Genomic DNA, 19,183 nt, shown 5'->3' with positions numbered 1-19,183 from the left:
GTACATGTGATCCCTTGCCTGCTGCAACAAAGCCAAAGTGAAATTCACTTGGCCTTAGCCACTCACTGCTCCCCTCCCTCAATCATTCAGATGTAAACTTCCCTGTGGCGTCTACACTGAAAACCTTGACTGGTGTTAAACTGCACCTGCTGGCCCCTTTATTTACTCTAATAGAGGAAGTGAATGCCACGCAGTGTGCTGCAACAGTCATTTAGTCAATAATCTGACCCTTAGTCCATGGTCAAGTCGACTTTTTGCATGATTGACCTCTAGTGTCGAACTTACTTTAAGCATAACCTTATTATGCAATTGTGGTACTACATTGCAAGAGAGAAAACAAACACATCACCCAGTGTTGACCAGCACTCTTCTGTGAGGCACAAGAATGAATGGTGTTCAACAAAGGAGTAGGGCAAGAGATGCATTGCCAATATGATGAACAGGTTAGCATCCAGCAGCCACTTTCTGTCATGGGAATGTTTACTTGTTTGGCCGAGCTAAAATAATACGTCTATAAATTTGCACTGACACTATTGGGATCACAGCTATGTGCCATAGTGACAGAGGGAATAGAAATGTGCGTCGCACTCCCAAACACCGCCACTGGTAATTTCTGTAGACTGGTGGGAGCATGGGGGGGGAGGGATGCTCCTCAGAGCTTCTGACTTCTGCCCATGTCTGTGCATGGTGATGCAGCCTACAGGACTGCGTAGATGTGATAGACACGTTAACCCCCTGCTTTTCCGCGGCACACCATTACCTGACAGAGTGGGTTGAGTAATGCCCCATATTGAAATGTTTAAATTCCAAGATAGATCAGTGGGTTTAGCACCAAATGCAGTGATATGCATGGCTATCGTCATGACTGTGGATTTAATCTGAAAGGTCCATCTCCTTCATGGTACCTCTGAAATCAGAAATAATATTATCTGCTACTAAATTTCCATGTGCCGATTGCATTTCTTTAGGCGCTATAAAGGAGCGTAGACTAGCACCATCGCAGTGGCAACACCATGTGTGTTCTTGAGTTTATATGAGGCCTTTGTTTTAGCATGTGCAAAGCGAGGTGTCCCTGTCAGCACACCGTAGGGAATGTGTTTGCCGTGGCATGAAGTGTCTCTTCAAAATGTCCGTTTCTGGGTCTTTGGCATTTTGTATTGTCACATTACTTCTATTTCCATTGCAGATTTACAGACGAATGACCTTTAAGCCAGAGAAAGACAACCTTGTCAAATCAGCTGGGGAGTGCTCTCACGTTGTGCGCTTGTGACTGCTCCTCCGTGATGTTTGTTAGGAGAGGACGTTAGAATGAAGTGTTCTGCTAGACTACAGAATGAGGGGAAGATGCTGTTTGACATGCCAAATGCATACGCAGCGAATGTCTAGACGCTGTGCCTCATTTCAACTCTGGCATCTGTATTTCTGCAGCACAATGAAGTAGTTTGCATTGCTGTTGTACGGGGTTGAATACAAGCGAATGGTTCTGTGCAGATGACGAGGACGTTTGGTTTTCCCATTAAGCGAATTCAGGTATTTACATTGCACGTTGAAAATGTTCCTGCTTGTGTTATTGCTGTCATCCTTACATCACATATTTAGTTTACAAATTAATACAGTTGGCTTAAACAGCCAGTCTATCAGGTGTGACATGGTGAGGGTCATGACCCTGTCAAGAGGGAGCAGGAACCACTCATAACATCGGGTAGGCTGCCTACCAGGTCAGTTGCCAGAGCCAATCCAACCACACTGGTGGAGTTAGGGAGTTGAGGGTGGCAGGCTCTGACTCCCCTGGGAGTATGTTGTGGTGTAACAGCAAATATACCACAATGCCTTGCAATCTCCTTTCTGGCGAAGGCCTCTTCACTGTTCCTTTCAGAAGCCCTCGTCCCAGAAGATCATGGGCTGCTGCAGAGAGATTTTGGTCTGGAGACCATTGTGAAAACAGATCTAAGTACAGCGCTCACTAATTACAATCATCAACGAGGCACACAGAGGCTTCCGTCCAGTATCACACCAAAGGCCAAAGGAAAGAGAACGTTGTGAAATGTATATGGTCGGGAAAGAAACAAGGAATGAGGGTGGGGCTTCAAAAGAAAAGTCAAACCAATACTGTGAAAATCCAATTCCCTGGGGAAAAGGAAGGATTAGTTTGACCCCCAGGGATAGTTGACTGCAGCAACCAGTGGGATCCTGGGTAGGAACTTAACAAGGCCATGCTGGGTTATAAAAGTCCAGCCAGACAAAAGGAAGAGGAAAGGTATTCAGGTCAGGCCAAGGAGTAGGTGGCCCAAAAGGGTGTCCAGTCATTTGGTCGACTGAAAACTGGTCGAATGACATTTGGTTGACGCAATTTGTTCGAAAACCAAATGGTCGAATTTTTTTTTAAATTACATATTTATTTTTTGGGTTTTAATTTTTAAAAAAAGGGGGTTGGGGGGGAACCCCCCCAGAAAAAAAAAGGGGTGAAAATAAAAAATAAAAAAAATTCGACCATTTGGTTTTCGACCGAATTGGTTTGATCATTTGTCTGGTCGACCAATTTTTTTCGACCAAATGTCTGGTAACCGCCCAAAAGGCCAGGTGGTAGAGAGTGAATGGTGATGATAAGATCCCAATCAAGTGGTGTGGAGGAAAAGCGCTACCAAAACATTGAGAAAATTGAGAGCAAGAACCCCACTTCAGAGCCTCTGAGTCTACAAATGTGGGCATGGACATATTGAGAGCCATTGCAGAGGGGTAGATAGCCATGAATTGGCAAAACAAGAAACCATGAATTTGCCACAGGGAGTGATTTTGGAAAGGCAAGAGCAACTGACCATACCACCTGCTCTCTTACAAAAACTGATTAATGGTGAAGACCCTGCAGCCTTCTTTGTCAATTTTGAAAGAATGGTAGAGACAAAAGGGAGTGGGAGCGCATGAGATTGATAAGCCCACTACATAAGATCCTTACATACTGTGGAGGACTACCAAGCGTTCCAAGCATTAAACAAAGATGGAACAACCCATGATGAGACAAAATAAGAGATCCTTGAAAGTATGCAACTTGATCAATAACACTACCGGTTCAGATTGTGAAAACTTGAATTGCGACATGGTGAAACCCTGAGACATTTATCAAATTGAGTGAGGCATCTCATGAATACGGGCCTCATTACGAGTGTGGCGGCCTGAAAATAAGGGTGCCGGTAAGCTTACCGGCACTCCTATTTCCAGGCCGCCAAACTACAAGGCGGCCTGCAAGGGCTGCCACGCATGGCAGTACTGAACCTGCCTGGCGCCAAAGCGGAACGGAAGCCCCGGCACCATTAGCCGATTCCAGTGGAGTCCTGTGAGACTCTACAGGAATGGGGATTTGCCAAATGTGACACCGGACTGACCATGCCAACAGGACTTGTAATGTTCCGGTGGCACCGGGAAGTCAGGCACCGAAAACAGTGTTTCGGGGTCAGCGGCATGTTACCACTGACATCGTAATGAGGCTCTAAGTGGTTGTAACTGAAAACCTATGAGGAGGCAAGGCAGTAGTTGATTCTAGAACAATTTGATGATTCATTACCTCCCTATCTCCAGAAAGTTGTGTGTCAACATCATGAGCTCTCTCTTGAAGAAGCAGCCCAAATTGAAATTGCTCACTAGAGAACAATGTTTTCTCAAGAACCACATGTCAGAGCAAAGAAACCCAATGAGGTGAAACCCATGAAAATCTGGAAATGTAGCACAGTTCTTTTATGAACAGGAAAAAGAGAGTTCTAGCAAAAGGCTCCCGTAAGATTATCCCCAGGAAACAGCATCGGAACCTGAATGGGGACATGCAATGTCTCCCCAAGCTCTTTTCAGAAAAGCAAGAAGGCCCCAAACCCTCTTCATGGGCCACATACTACATGGTGAGAAACAGATAGGAAGTGTTGTTTACCAGTAGGAATCCAAGTGAGGCCAGCAAAATCCTTATTGTACTCTAGAGCAGGCAGGCATAATCCAAATAGACTTAGTGTCACAGGATGTGCTTGGTCCTGGACCCCTCTTGCAGATTGTGTGCAAACATGGGGATTTGTGCCTCCACCCCAAGGCCAAACTAAGGATCAGTTTTCTGGGAAAAAACCTTGATTGTCCACTGTTAGTCATGTCCTCACTGCCCGAGGACGTACTTATGGGAACAGACTGAGCATTGTTCAACCGATATCTCAAGACTCTCCAGATTGATGATACCAGATCCCCCCACCACCAGAGTCTTCACCCGTGATTAAAAAGTAAGAAGGAAGCATAGGGGCACTTAGGAGATGGGGTGAAGGTATGTGATGTCCAATGAGGCTGAAACATGTATGGGGTGGTTTGTGGTTTTGTGCAGAAGGGATGTCACCAAGCAATTCTAGCTGGACTGCCCCTTTTAGTGTGAGAACAAGCGAAATTTGCATATGGTCTTCCCTGTTTCTGTAATGGCTTGGCAGGCAAATAACTATTGTCTGGAGGGTTCCTCAGAGCAATGCCTGAAGTTATGATTAATTATAAACATTCCAGTCAACACTACCTTTGTTTTGCAAATGTATATACATACCTTTGTCCTGTAGTGGGCCTGCAGGATCCAGCTCTCACTGAATGGTCTTGTGTAAGAATATGTGATATTTGATATATATCTCGAGTTGGTGTACTGTATACAAACATTTCTGAACCATGGTCTATAGACATACCACAGGGCCATCTTTGATAATGAGTATGTATGAGAAGTCAATGCGACACAAAAATAACTAAAGTGAGTTAATAATAACACTTGTAACAATTGCATAAAAGAAAAAGATACAATAAATCAGGAAGTTGTCTCCCGGTCTTTTAAGCCAGTTTACAAAAACGAGTATACATTGAATTTGTGGCTTTAACCTGTCACTTATAGGTAATGATTCACAATAATCTTCAATTGTATATTATAAGAGAAAACCAATTGAGGACTGTTAAAGAACGAAGGATACAGATGTGACAATGTGCTCCATATCTTAGCTTTTAGAAACAGACATTGTTTTGCCTAAGACATTTTAGTTTCTTCTATATTCTGCAAACAATCTTTCTGTGTTTCAGTTGGGTACACACATTCTGTGATTAACACCCAGCTTTCACAAATGAGGTTTGCCAGTTCTTACTATCATCAGCCAGCATTGATATTTATCGCGCTCGTACAGGTACAGAAGTGTTTCAGAGAGTGACAAGGCAAGGAAGGGGAACAAGGGAGAACAAAAACAACGATCTTACTAGGCCCAATGACATTGAGAACGCGCAAGTGCATTAGCATGGCACGCCAGTTCAAATCTCCCATCAAGATTATTGGTGCCAGATCATATATGCAATGCCAATTATGAAGGAGAGCTTCTGAAGTGGAAATGATGTGTATCAACTCAGTTCTTTTGGGGTTCCAGTGTATGTTAACTAGCAATGCATGGAACATGTAGCAGCAACATGATCATTTGGCTGCCAAAACACTTTCGGAATCTAGACACCATTGGGTTATTATCGGACAAAAGAAGGTTTTGACACCTATGAATAGGCCACCAGATGGACGACCTACTGGACCTTTGTGGGCCTTTTGTTCCCAAAAATACTGAATACCGATCAAGAACAGGAATACCCCTTAACCCAACTTCTTGAAGAGCAAAAACATCAGGTTGCGTAACATCACATGAATCTGGGTAGGGGCTAGGATCTCACTCAATGCGCTAGCAGCTGGTGTTACTGATTGTGGTGCCACAGCGCAACCAAACATGGCAGATGCTTCCCCGACGCCTCACAACCATTGATAACGTACAAGAAAGGCTGTTTAGGTTTCTAATAGTGCCAACCCTGGAAATGATAAGTATGCACACATCTATTGCAGTCTCTAAAGAGAGCGTTTATAAACAAAGATTTGCATTGCAATATAAGAGGATGCTTAAACAGGTTAATCACCACATACTTAGCGAAACAATAGGGTATACACAATCTTACAAACACATGGGAACATCCTACTCTTAGATGAGGATCTAAAGAAAAACATCAGAAACAACCCAGATGTGGTTATGACAAAAGCAATATAAATTGGACAAATAATTAGCCCCAGTGTCTTGTCTCTTCCAGCTACCCAACCACAAGAACATGGGTTAGATAGACCTAAAGGACTTTACAAACATGGCACCTGCAGCATGTGTACTTATGCACTTAACAAGCTCACACAATATACAATTAATACTAATAGATTAAATCACAAGGGTTTATCAACTGTAAATAAACATATGTGATTTATTTCATCAATAGTGAATGCAATACGCTTTCTATTGGGAGCACACAAAGAACATTACGAATGAGTATTTGAGAACACCTCTATGCAATTCGAAGGGGAAATGTGCAGTACCCATTGGCGCGTCATTGGTTTTTGGAACATTCAAAAGGAGGACACCAAACAGATCAGATTTTTGGGGATCAATAAAGTTATTCGAGAACCAAATATAGACAAACAGGGAAACCGAAATGAGAAGACAAGAAATCAAAACTCATATTCAAATTGTATCGCCTCATGCTGGTGAACCTATTTAGATTATATCTGAATGTACTAATAAGGGACAATCGAAATGCATTGAGCCATGTTCACTGCATCTGCATTTCTGAAGGCATCACTTTGAATTACACACCAGTGATTAGCCCAGCTCGTGACCCTGGTTGTAAAATATTCAAAGAGCTATATAAAGTATTATGGATCCTATCCAACTTTAAAATCCACAAAGGACTATGAGGTATCCATCTTTATGGGAACTATCACTATCCTCCACATCCAACTATGATATGATATGGCATTTATAACGCGCCTATACACAAAAGGCGCACCGAGGCAAGGGAGGGGGAACATAGGGAAGACCGACAACGATCCTTCTTGGCCAGGTGTCATTCAGATCACGCAAGTGCACGGGAAGGGGGAGAGGAAAGTGCAGTACATGGGATAAAAGAATAAATAACAATAAGTAAAAGTACGGACAGCAGGTGGCAAGGGTAAGGGCAGACAACAGGTGTCAAGTGCTGGTAGTGGGACTGTAGGGATACAGAAAACAGTCCGCAAGTGCGGGGGTTGCCAGGAAGGCAGTGCAGGTGTGTGACTGGTGGGGGAGGATGACCTTGACCCGAGATCAGAGGGTGGCCAGGTAACCAGGTAACCAGTGCAGTTTCAGTATCAGCCAGGAAGTCAGCTGGGGAGAGGAAAAGAAAAAGCAGAAGCAAAGAGAAAGGTTTTGAGGTGCTTCCGGAACCGGAGGTGATTCTCCTCAATCTTCAGGGAGGCAGGGAGGCTGTTCCAAAGGGAGACCCCAGCCGAAGAAAGAGATCTACCACCAACTTGGTGCTTGCAGAAGCGACTGACCCTGGGCGAGTTGGAGGCGGATGAGCGAAGAGCTCGAGAAGGAATATATTTAGGACGAGAGAGTTGAAGGTATTGAGAACCCAGGTCCCATAAGGCCTTGAGGACAATGCAGAGGGTTTTGAACCTAATCCTCGCAGCCAGTGGGAGCCAGTGCAGAGATTTCAGTCCTGGAGAGATACGATCACTGGGCTTGAGGCCAAGGACAAGTCTTGCAGTCCTGTTCTGGATGAGTTGCAGAGGGCGGAGAGTAGAAGCAGGCAGATTTTGAAAGAGTCTGTTGCAATAGTCCAGCCTGGAGAGAACTGGAGAGTTGTGGAGACAGTGAGCTTCTGGGGGAAGATGAGGAAAGGAAGAATGACTCTAAGGAGGTGCAGCTGGTAGTGTGACGTCTTAGAGACGTCTGAGATTCTGATTCTGAAATCTACATTCTGAAATCTAGATTCTGAAATCTGATTCTGAAATCTACACTAGCGTATTAAAAATTATATTTATATATATACACAAATTATATGCATGTACAAAATGTGAATTCTGATCAACACACATACCATTAGCAAAATGGACCAAATATGGGTATGTACATATTTAATGTAAATTGAAAATCCATGGATATATTTATTAAATATATACTGACATGCATCTAGTGACGTATTTGGTTCTGATGCAGTTTAAAAATGGTGTCCACGTTCACCAGCACTTATATGGTATGCATGGAGAGAGAGTCTGTTGATTATGTCGGTGCCCCAATTACATACCACAGGTCTATATAGTAGCATAAGAAGGCACTCGTAACTCAGTACGCTGACAACAAGCAGTGGTCCACAACAAGGATGGTTTCCTCACAATTTAATGTAATGTTAAATAATGTAATGTAATTGTCATTTGTATAGCACCTTTTCCCATTGGTAAGGCATTAAGCGCTGTTGGTTGAACAGCCTTGGGCACCCAAGTCCAAAGTATGGGAAATTCATCAGAGGAGTTTAGAATGTGTGTGTGTACCTTTTAGCCAATACAAAGGTAGGTAGGGGTAGCTAAGTCCCCGTTAGCTATCCATGTCGGGCTGGCATGTGGATGGGTGCTGCAATGTAGTCTGGAGAGTATGCGAGTGCAGGAGACTCAGACTGAATTTGTGTTGTGGCGATAGCTGCATTATTATGGCAGAGGTGCTGTGTGATGGGTCTTAAAATAATGTATTATATCAGATGCATGCAGGTGGGTGGCCATGCCTTTGAATATCTTCATTAGCATGGAGTGTGATACATACCCAAGTGTTCTGGCTGGTTTCTTGATTCGTAGATGAGTTCAACACAGAGGTGAAACTCAACATGTAGTTAAGTTTAACAGCGGCAACATTCAAAATGCAGCTAAATTCAACACAATGGCTATACTTGAAATGCAACAAGGGTTAAAGCGGTGGCAAATTTAAAATGCAGTTAAATTCAACACAGTGACTATACTTGAAATGCAACACGGTTTAAAGCGGTGACAATTTAAAATGAAGCTAAATTCAACACAGTGCCTATACTCACAATGCAGCTTGGTTTAAATGGGGTGAATTCAAAGCGCAGGTAAATTCAACACAATGGTTGTACTCAGAAAGCAGCTAAGTTTAACACTGAATATACAAAGAAACCTTCTAAATCATCAAAGTGGCTACACTCGAAATGCAGCTAGCTTTAAATAGGGGGAAAGTCAAAGCACAGCTAAAATCAGCACTGTGGCTATATGCAAAATGTAGCTAGATTTAAAATGTGCTGATTTCTAGCACAGCTAAATTCAACACAGTGGCTATAGTCAAATGCAGCTAGATTTAAATGGGGGCAAATTCAAGTGCAGCTAAATTCAACACAGTGGCAATATGCAACAAGATTTAAATTAGGGGCAAATTCAAGCCCAGCCAAATTGAACACAGTGGCTATATTCAAAATGCAGCTAAAAGTCAATACAGTGGCTATACTCAAAATGCAGCTAGATTAATTGGAGTCAATTGAAAGTGCAGCCAAATTCAACCAGTGGCTATACTCAAAATGTAGCTAAGTTTAAAAAGGCACTGAATGTTCAAAGCCCGGCTAAATGTAAGCACATTGGCAAACTTCAAAGTGCAGCAATAGTTAAAACCTGTGACAAATACATAACTGGCTGGGCAACCAAATTGTCGTCTTGTATCTGGAAGTTGTTGAACATAGTTTTAGAGGCCTAGCAGGCACACTCAGAGTGAACAGGCAAACAGGCAATGGAGATGCCCTAGTGAGGCACCCTTTGCGTTTGGCCCTTAGCTGACTGCCCGGGCAAGGCTGAGCTGCCATGGAACTCACCGCTATGGCTGCTTCCTAGTACGAGAGACCAATCCGGGAAGGGGTGGGTGGGAGTGGGGCAGGGAGATGGACCGGGGAAAGAACAGAAGAGAAGGGACGTGTAGAGATTGTGGATGGCACACAAAGAATGGATGGTTTGTGAAATGGATAGCAAACACTCACCCAAAGTACACCCCAACCAGGAGAGCTGGAGGAAAGCAGCTGTTCTCTCGTGGGCAGACAGGCTAAAAGGAAGTGCCTCATGAGTGGTGCTCGGGCAGTAGTGCTTCCTAGTATGAAGGCCCAATCAGGGAAGGGGTGGTCGGGAGTGGGGAAATGGGCCGGGAAAATAACGTAAGGGAAGGGAAGTGTAGAGAGCGCAGATAACACACAAAAAAATGTATATTAAAGGCCTGCAGAAATGGATGGTGAACACTCACCCAAAGTACGCCCCAACAAGGAGAGCTGGAGGAAAGCAGCTGTTCTTTTGTGGTCGCATAGGCTCCAAGGGCCAATTTAAGATAAGGAAAGGGAATCTTCGATAATATTAAAATATTTTAGCCTCAGAATAAAAACAATATACCCCCAATGTGATAACAGATATTGATTCAGAATTGTCTTTTACTTTGTAGAGGAAACTTTCAATGATCTGTTTATCCTGCATGGTGAAGAAGTAACTTAATATGTTTCATCTGCTCGCTTTAACTAAAGTTGCAGCCACAACGTCACAAAAATCACTGAAGATGGTGATTCACACATGACAAGGCCAGTAGCTTAAAAAATGGTGCACCTCATGATTTCGACACATATACCTAGAGTCCATCATTCAAATGCTTAAAATGCCACTAAGATACCATTGTCTATTTTAGATATTCATATCTTTCTGAATCTAACAAAGGAACACATCGAATACAACTACAGAAGTAACAATTAAGAACACATCACATGCTTTATGTCCTAGATCACAAGCACATGAAGCATAAGAGGATACATATCATGAACCAGTGTTTCCCCCCACAAAACACATCCAACTGGTCAACTCAATATTTTGGCACTAAATTGTAAACCCAATTTTCATGTGATATAATTTTCGCGAGTGCTGAGCGATGCTTTTTCAGTGGTGCTTGGTGCAGTGGTGCAGTGGTCACTGGACACTAAGCCAAAAATCTGTAAAAGGATACGAACACCTGTAATTCTTTGCATTAATTTAACGGTTTATAGTATTACAAACTCTATTAGACGTATCATATAATCATGGAATATACAATTGTTCATTTACTAATTATTCTTTCTGTTTTTGTTTTCACTGTCTGCCTCGTGTTTTGTGTTCACTTTTCTCATTATCCCTTTGCTTTCATTAGTTTGTTTGCCATTGACATTGGGCAATGTGTTTCAAATTCTTCTTACAATGGATGGCCTTATCCAATTATTCTGTTTATTATTGTTTATTTTACACTACATTAACAGGAATGTTGGACTTTATTTTTCAATTAATGCATTGGTTGATTTGATTTCATGTCACATTCATGTGTATAACAATATGCAGCTCATTAGCGAATAGGATTAAAATCACTGTATAAGAGGCCTAAAGAAGAACATAGCTTGCAACATGTGTAGGCTCAACTATTTCAATACAAAAACGGCATTCAATATTCAGTTGCACATTCTTAAGAACTTTTTTTGACATCAATTTGAATGTTTAACCATCATCCTACATTGCAATGCAAAACTTTGTTTAAAAACAATCTCTTTAGAGACCTCAATAGATCTCTGCATACTTATCATTCCAAGGGTAGGCACTGTTACAAATCTAAAAATATTTTTTTGTACACGTTAATTTGGGTTTAGATTTAGAAAACTAGAGTATCCTTTGGTATTCCATGATGCTAAATTGCACACTATAGAGCGAAAGATTAATAGAGGGCTTTGAGCTTGTCTTATTAACGAGCGAAGGTGAGAGTTGTGTGGTGACTGTAGAGGATTAAGACACCATACTCAAATCACCATCTGATATTTTTCACTTAAGTTCACAGCTAGAGTTGGGCAGCTGGAGGGTAGTGTATAGGGTTGTGTGATGCTTAGCTGTCCATTTAGAGAAAGGGTGTAAATCAAAGATCATACTTAGTAATGTTTCTCCTCCACTTAAAATTAGGTTTGAGATTAATTGTGGACTTTAAATGTAGCACCACTAAGTACAATCTGTTGTCCTCAAGAATCTCCACCTGTTGAATAAAGGCTAATCAACTAACTAGAATTAGCGTTGGAACAGAACTTAGTATGGATAAGACAGGACATCTTTTAAGAATAGTAGGGACATTGGCCCTCATTACAATGTTGCCAGTCCGGAAACAATGGTGCTGGACCGACACCTGCACACAGACTTCTGTGTTACCCATTCCCATTGAGTCCTGTTGGACTTAAATGGGAATGGGGAACAAGATGTTACTGCCGCCTGACTTACCGGTCACCAGTGTTTTAATACCCCAGTGTTACCGGTAAGTCAGCCTTTGGTAACTGTTTAAAGGTTTTCCCAGCACAGTTACTGCCGGACCCATAATGAGGGTCACTGTCTTTAAATATCAATTCCATAACTATTGATGAAGAATTTGTTAATGAGTGTGTTGATTTTTTCAATGTAAGAGGGACAGGCTTTGATGAGAAGGACTTCTGATGGACATCCAGGGACAAGTGCCTCCCTTATGTGAAGTTGAAGCAATCATACTGCTCAGCCCCATCTAATGCAGCAGCCTTCCTACCGAGGGGAAGGAGCAAACCCCTCTGGGGTTACCACCACCTCTTCAAATGAAGGCAGGGTAATTGCACTTGTGCACCTCACCCCTTCCAAGGGACCTGAATGTGATGTAGGGTCTTTGTTAGCTGAAATAGCAACCATAGCTTTGATCTCAGGTACCCCAGCCAACCCACATGTCACCTTGCACTACTGATCAACAATGCATGTCTCCCACCACCCCCACCCCCCAGCACTGTGGGGCACCTGCCAGCAGGCCCCCACTCATGTCCAACTCATGTTTCCCACCACCCCCACCCCCCTGCACTGCTGGGGGTGGGGGTGGTGGGAGACATGAGTGGGGGCCTGGTGGAGGGTGCCCCTGCACGGCTGGGGGGTGGGGGTGGTGGGAGACATGGGTGGGGGCCTGGTGGGGGCTGCCCATGGTGGCAGGGTGGTGGGGGTGGTGGGAGACATGCATTGTTGATCAGTAGTGCAAGGTGACATGTGGGTTGGCTGGGGGGCATGCCCATGGTGGATGGGCTGCCTGCGGGACATGAGCAGGGGTGCAGGGTAGTCCCCCGTGGTGTGGGCTGCCTGCAGGGGCCGTGGAGGTTGTGGAGCGTACACCTGGGAGGACCCACACGGCCAATTCACGTGTGGTACTCCCCAGAACCCCTGAAATACACATACCCTGCTGAAATCGTGTGTGGAACTTCCCGCGCACCCCTGAAATACACGTACCCTGCTCGCACTGGGCCAATCACGTGTGGAACTTCCCGGGCACCCCTGCAATACACGTACCCTGATGAAATCGCGTGTGGAAGTTCCCGCGCAACCATGAAATACACATACCTTGCTGAAATCGCGTGTAGAACTTCCCGCGCACCCCTGAAATACACGTACCCTGATGAAATCGCGTGTGGAACTTCCCGCGCACCCCTGAAATCCACGTACCCGGCCAAATCGCGTCTGAGACTTCCCGCGCACCCCGGTATACACGCACACGTATTTTTTGTCAGCGGGTGTCCGTGTTTGTGGGTACCCCTTTGCACGTCATTTGTCCTGGAGGGCCACAGTATAGGACATTCATCATGGCAGTATATAGGTGCTATTTGTTGGCGCACCTTTTGGCGCACATTTCTTACAGCCGCAGAGACGCTACCGCCTGCTTTCTTGTGGCGGTCGTGTTTGTGCCTGTGCGCTGGTTTGAGCGTGCGCTTTTTTGCCCTATTCTATTCCATGAATACGTGTTGTAGGCGAGCGTGTGGGCGTTCCGCGCACTTTTGCCCTGTACTTCCCCCGTGACGCCCACGTTTTGGCAAGTTGTTCCCCATTCCGAGTGTTACGCCCGTGTTCCGCCTACTTTTGTTGCGTGCGCCGCGCTATGTGCGATTTTCGCTGTGGCCTGTGCGATTTTCGCTGTGACCTGGCGCACGCAGTTAGATGGCCTGTGCGCCAACGTGCGCCGCGCACTTTTTTATCGCACATCCGCTGGTTTTCTCGCGCACGGCCTTCCATGAATCGATGTGCGCTGCTTTTCGTGCGATTTTCGCACTTGCACTGCGATTTTCGCTATTCCACTGCGATCCGCACATTTTTGCCCACTTGCGCTGCGCTAATTATTCCATGAATCGGCCTGTAAATAGGGAAAAATACTCATTGAGCCAACATCAGGAGTCAGAGCTGGACCCCCTTTAGAGGTCTTGGACTGCTTAGATTTTTGACTTTTTCAAGGTATTAACCAAAGATACAGATGAAGAAGGGGAGACAGGATCTCCCGGAAGAATTATAATATCCAAATTCTCCAAATGTAGAGCTTTCAGAAACTTCCTTGAGTGTCTCCTATTATGTACACGGGTAGAAATTGCTTTTTTTTAGACTTTTTCCCTAGTCTTTTTGGTGCAAGGGCACAGGGAATATATCTCCTGTGGGTGTTAATACATCAACAAGTTTGAGTTTTAGTGATGTTCACTTTGAGATTCACAAGAAGAACATTTCTCTTACAATAGAAGAAGTTGGCGACAAAGACCACGTGCAAAAGAGTTGGATCGAGGAGGGGGCACTAATTGATAGGTTTGAAGGATGAACCACCAGTAGGAACATTGAGGTCAAGTGTATATCTCCACCTGATTTCTTTAATGCCTCCCTTTTATTTTCCTCAAGTGTCTTACAAATCATTGCTAGTAGTCAGGAATTTGCCTTTAGTTCTTTGTTCATGGAGTCGTTTAACCTCACCAGTGATGACAGGCTAATGAAGATGGATATATTGGAGGGAAGCTCAAATAAATCAGAGTCTAGAGGATTGAAGTGGGAAGTGTTTTGCCATGATGATAGGGAGAGATCTCCAGCATAGGTCTGATCGTCCATCCTTCTTTGGATCTCTTCTTTTTTGCATTGATATTTGCTGATGAATTAGAGCAGGCAAATGAGGTGTCAACCAGCAGAGAATTACTGAGATAGAGTCAAGTTTAACACCAGGAATTAATGTCAATGCTTTGTTTTCTAAACTCTGATATACGTGAGCAAAATAATTTTCAACGCTCTCCAAAGATCAGTCCTGCACAGTAACAGGAGGCTTAATGCCAGCCTTCAACAAATACGTTCCAGAAATAGAGGATGAAAGTAAAAAAACTGTCCTTGTCAGCAGTCGGCATTTGAATGTCATTCATAGGCCTGACTGGAAAATGACTGGTTATTTTCCCCAAAGGCAATTTACTCAAGATTACCATTTGCCCTGTGTTATCAGACAAGATCATTGTGGAGTCAGATGAGAGGCCCAAATGCAACATAAATAACTTTACAACTCCAAAGATTGTATCCAGGTGAAGTAGGTGCTGGCATTTATAGAAAATTGAGAGTAGACAGTGGGGTAAGGTGTACGACTCACCACAAACAAGAAGGACTCCACCCTGCCACTGAACCACTGAACGGACAAATGTACACTTTCTCACCATGTCCATGCCACGCTGCATGCAGGCTCTGGGTTTATGTAGTTGTGCTGCTCTGCTCGGGTCCACATGCAACAGGAACATGAAAACATGTAATTTGCTTCAAGCAAACTGCCCTGCAACTGATATACTGACACTTTCTCACCACTTCTGCGCTGCACTCCGTGCAAGCGTCGGGTTTATGTTTATGTTCTGCTCTCTTTGGGTCCATGGGTAACGCAAACGTGGCAACAAAGTTCTTGTTTTAAGCAAACTGCCTTGCAACTAACAAAATGACATTTTTTTGTCCCTTACATCTCTTTTTGCAGATGACATTATTCTCCTAGATAAAGCTGAATTTGGTCTATCACAAACTTTAAACTGTCTAAACCGGTACTTTACAGAAAACAATTAGCATCTAAAACTTTTAAGTACACTGTTTTTATAACGTCAAATACTAAGATCAAACAAAAACCCCACTGGTCCACAGGAGGAGTTCAATTGAAATTAGTCAGGAATAATAGCAATCTTAGTTATTCTATTGCAGAAAGAATCACGGTCCAGTATTGGTTCCGGAATTGGAATTAAATTGGCCACACTGTTCACGCTGATGCAGAAGATTTATTTCAAATATTGTAAATACTCATTAATTCCATTAACAACATACGTTATAGTAGAAAAGTATTGCCAACTATACTTTATGGACTACAACTGAAGGTTTTAGATTGGTATAAACTTTGCACTATCGAAGGAACATTCTGGAAGAGATTACCTTACCTGCCCTTATCAGGCTATTTGTCGTTGTTAGGTACATAGATCGATATATGTTACCTACCGATCGTGGTGTACTTGAAAACAAAGTTAAACTATTTGATTGGTGTAATCACGAATCAAGTTGCATTCTGAAAACAGCACGCTACATAAACCCTGCAACTCCCTTCCTCGTTATGTGAACATGTTTTTCCAAACCCTCTCTTTGGAAAGATTTTCATGAGACTCGGGTTCAACTTGTTAGGATCATTAGGGAGGTGGGGTCCCATTAGAAACATCACGCCTGTAAAGGGGTTGTCTGGGCTATACAAAGACGTGTGGGCAGCGGAACAGTTGAACATGCCCTGAGCAATTGTATTACCCAAAGTGCCAGTGAATGTGTTCAGGAGGTTGCTCTATTCTAAGGATGCCATCTCTAGTGAAACTCTCTGAGCAACATGACCAAACTCCCATGACTATAGCACTGATGCATTGCTTATTTATTATTCATTCTTCTTTGTCAGGGAATGTATATACTTTGTAATCCCTCTTAGTTCCCTCTTAATTACAGCGTTTATAGGCTTAAGTTAATGTACATTGGACCTGTCTATTCTGGACTTTCTCCGATGTAATTATCTTGTGTTTTTTTCTCTTCTGACTGGTCTATTATTATATTTTTTTTCTTTCTTAGCTGATTGTATTGCTTATGATGAACTGTGAGTAATTTAGGGATTTTTAAACCGGATTTTAAAAATTAATTTTACATTTGAACTGATTGTATTGTGATGCTTAATCAAGTTGTGTAAACATGTATAAACTATATGCACAATACAAAACACGATCACAAGCTTCTATTAATTCACACATTGACTGAACATAAAAACCACATTGTCCGTCCTTGATTCATCATATCATAACACTTGCCTTCAGAAAACACATATCGCTTTTTACAGACCTGTACTGGATTGGACGATCCCGGATGCGACTGTCTGCCCCATGAGGTCATATTGGTTCAGGCGTGAGCCATCCTCTGCCACCACCACCGACTGTGCAGGATCTCTTGTCCATTCATAAATTACCTCAGCCCGGGTGTATGCATCTAATTTAGAACAATAACAAAGCAGGCACATTACTTTTTTAGTACAATGCATTAAAAGAGAACATTTTGTCAAGGTTGCATTTAGAAGTTCATGTATACTTTTCTGTTGAGGCTCACTGGAGTTGCTAATTCTCTATAGGGATGTTCACCATCAACAGCACCTCCATTCTAAAAGATTTCAGAAAGTTGAACAGAACAGTGATGCCACAGTGTTTTCTGTAGGGGACTGAACCCTATAGTTAACGTGAAACCTATGATCTACTCACTTCCTGAAACTTCTGTTGCTAAAAACATTTGGGTCCTTTAACATAACTGTAAAACCTTTTCAAAAGATGGGTCTGGGCCCGGGAGCCAAGAAAATGTAAAACTAGGTGCACATTTGTTAAAAGTTATAAATCATTATAAATAGGGGTGTTTTTTACTTTTTGGTTTGATTTTTTCTCGTAGGGAACATGTGCAGAGATTGAACAGGAACACAGCCTAAACCAATGGACATTCGTTTCAGGAGTGACACAAAGTATTGGTTTGTTGGGTTGATGGAAATCCATCCAGTATGTTTTTTAAAATATGGTCGTCAGTAAGGGGCCATTTAAATATCCCCCATGTTGCAATATTGAATTTGAGGCTTCTCAGAAATAAAACGTTGCAATTTGTTTTGCCTACAAGATGCGTTCTTGCCGGTATGCTAAAAAGAACAGGGACTCTAAATATGCCTGATATTATGAGGGGGTGAAGGGAATGTTTGCCTTCAGGGTTGATTTGTGGATTGTAAAACTGTAGCAATTCAGAAGTTTTACAGTTTGCAGTGAGCTAGAGATATTATTTATTTCCATTTGTTTTTCTATTTTCCTGTGAAATTTCAAAACCTTAGCTAAGTTTTATTTAGTTTTTGAAGTGTGTCACAGGAATATAAATGTGGTGAGAAGTGGTGAATAATTGGTCCTTCGTGGTCTGGAGACTGGAGTCTGTCTACTGTCTTTGCTACAGAGGAGGAGCCTGCATGCAGAGTTTGCCAGTGACTGTATAAAATCACCATTACAGCGCGGAGCTCGCACGGTAAGAAGTGGTGGATAAATGGTCCTTCGTGGTCTAGAGATTGGAGTCTGTCTACTGTTTTTGCTACAGAGGAGTCTGCATCCAGAGTTTGCCAGTAACTGTACAAAATCACCATTACAGTGCAGAGCGACCACGGTGAGAAGTGGTGGATAAGTGGTCCTTCGTGGTCACTCGGGGACAGGAGTGGTGGAGCCGTCACATCCAATGAGCAACAGCCTGTGCCCTTTGCTGTGATAACGGAGGACTGGCGTATAAAGTCACAGGGGTAAGCTGAAAACACATTAGTTGTCTGAATAGAGCAATCGGGAGACTGCGGGGGGGGGGGGATATCCTCTTTGATCCCGTTGAATACCGAGAGGACTAGTAGCTGCCGAGGTATTGAGCCAGCAGGGACTTTTTCTCACTAATACGTTACCATCTGCTGCTTGGATTTGCTTTATTGGAACCTGAGCACGCTGCAAGTGGAACAAGAAAAAACAAGTCTTTCTATTTTTATATCTTTTTTTTTTCTTCCCCTTTTTCTCTCTCTACTATGCACACCCCGATCTGTAGGAGGGATACATACACCCCCAGATTTGCGATCTGCGCAGTGTGCTACTGGGTGATTGAGGTACACGCGATTATTGATCTCCGCTGGACCTCAGTATAACCACGAATCATATGTAAGGTACTTATTGTTTGGTACCCTCCCAGTGCCTCCCTGATTGCCACTTGCTTTCTGATATTCTACTACCCTGGATATCATTGTGACTCCCACCTACTTACTCCTTACTATCTGACAACTCAGAGACTGTGGGATAGCCTCCAGGTGGCGTATCCTTTGATCTGATTTGTGTCCCCTAATTAAACCTACAAAGACCTTAGTATAGTTATTTTCTATCTTTTGATGACTCAGAAACTGCAGGATAACCAGTAGGTGGCGATTCCTTTGATCTGAGTTGTGGTGAGCTAAACTCG

The 19,183-nt window shown here is 43.2% G+C and overlaps 1 protein-coding gene across 3 annotated transcripts in view; it reads right to left on the bottom strand.

Annotated features, from left to right (window-relative positions):
• GABRA1 (gamma-aminobutyric acid type A receptor subunit alpha1) overlaps nt 1-19,183 on the bottom strand; it is an 834,827-nt gene that overhangs the window by 185,832 nt on the left and 629,812 nt on the right. For all 3 annotated transcript variants that reach the window (XM_069654274.1, XM_069654275.1, XM_069654276.1), the window contains exon 7: nt 17,027-17,170. In XM_069654274.1, coding sequence (XP_069510375.1) covers nt 17,027-17,170 — 144 coding nt within the window. The remainder of the gene's footprint in view (nt 1-17,026; nt 17,171-19,183) is intronic.

The sequence above is a fragment of the Ambystoma mexicanum genome, chromosome 3q (genome assembly GCF_040938575.1).
Source record: "Ambystoma mexicanum isolate Mex_15411 chromosome 3q, UKY_AmexF1_1, whole genome shotgun sequence".
Classification (NCBI taxonomy): domain Eukaryota; kingdom Metazoa; phylum Chordata; class Amphibia; order Caudata; family Ambystomatidae; genus Ambystoma; species Ambystoma mexicanum.
The sequence above is the reverse complement of the archived record's forward strand: the minus strand, read 5'-3'. Positions and strand labels throughout refer to the sequence as shown.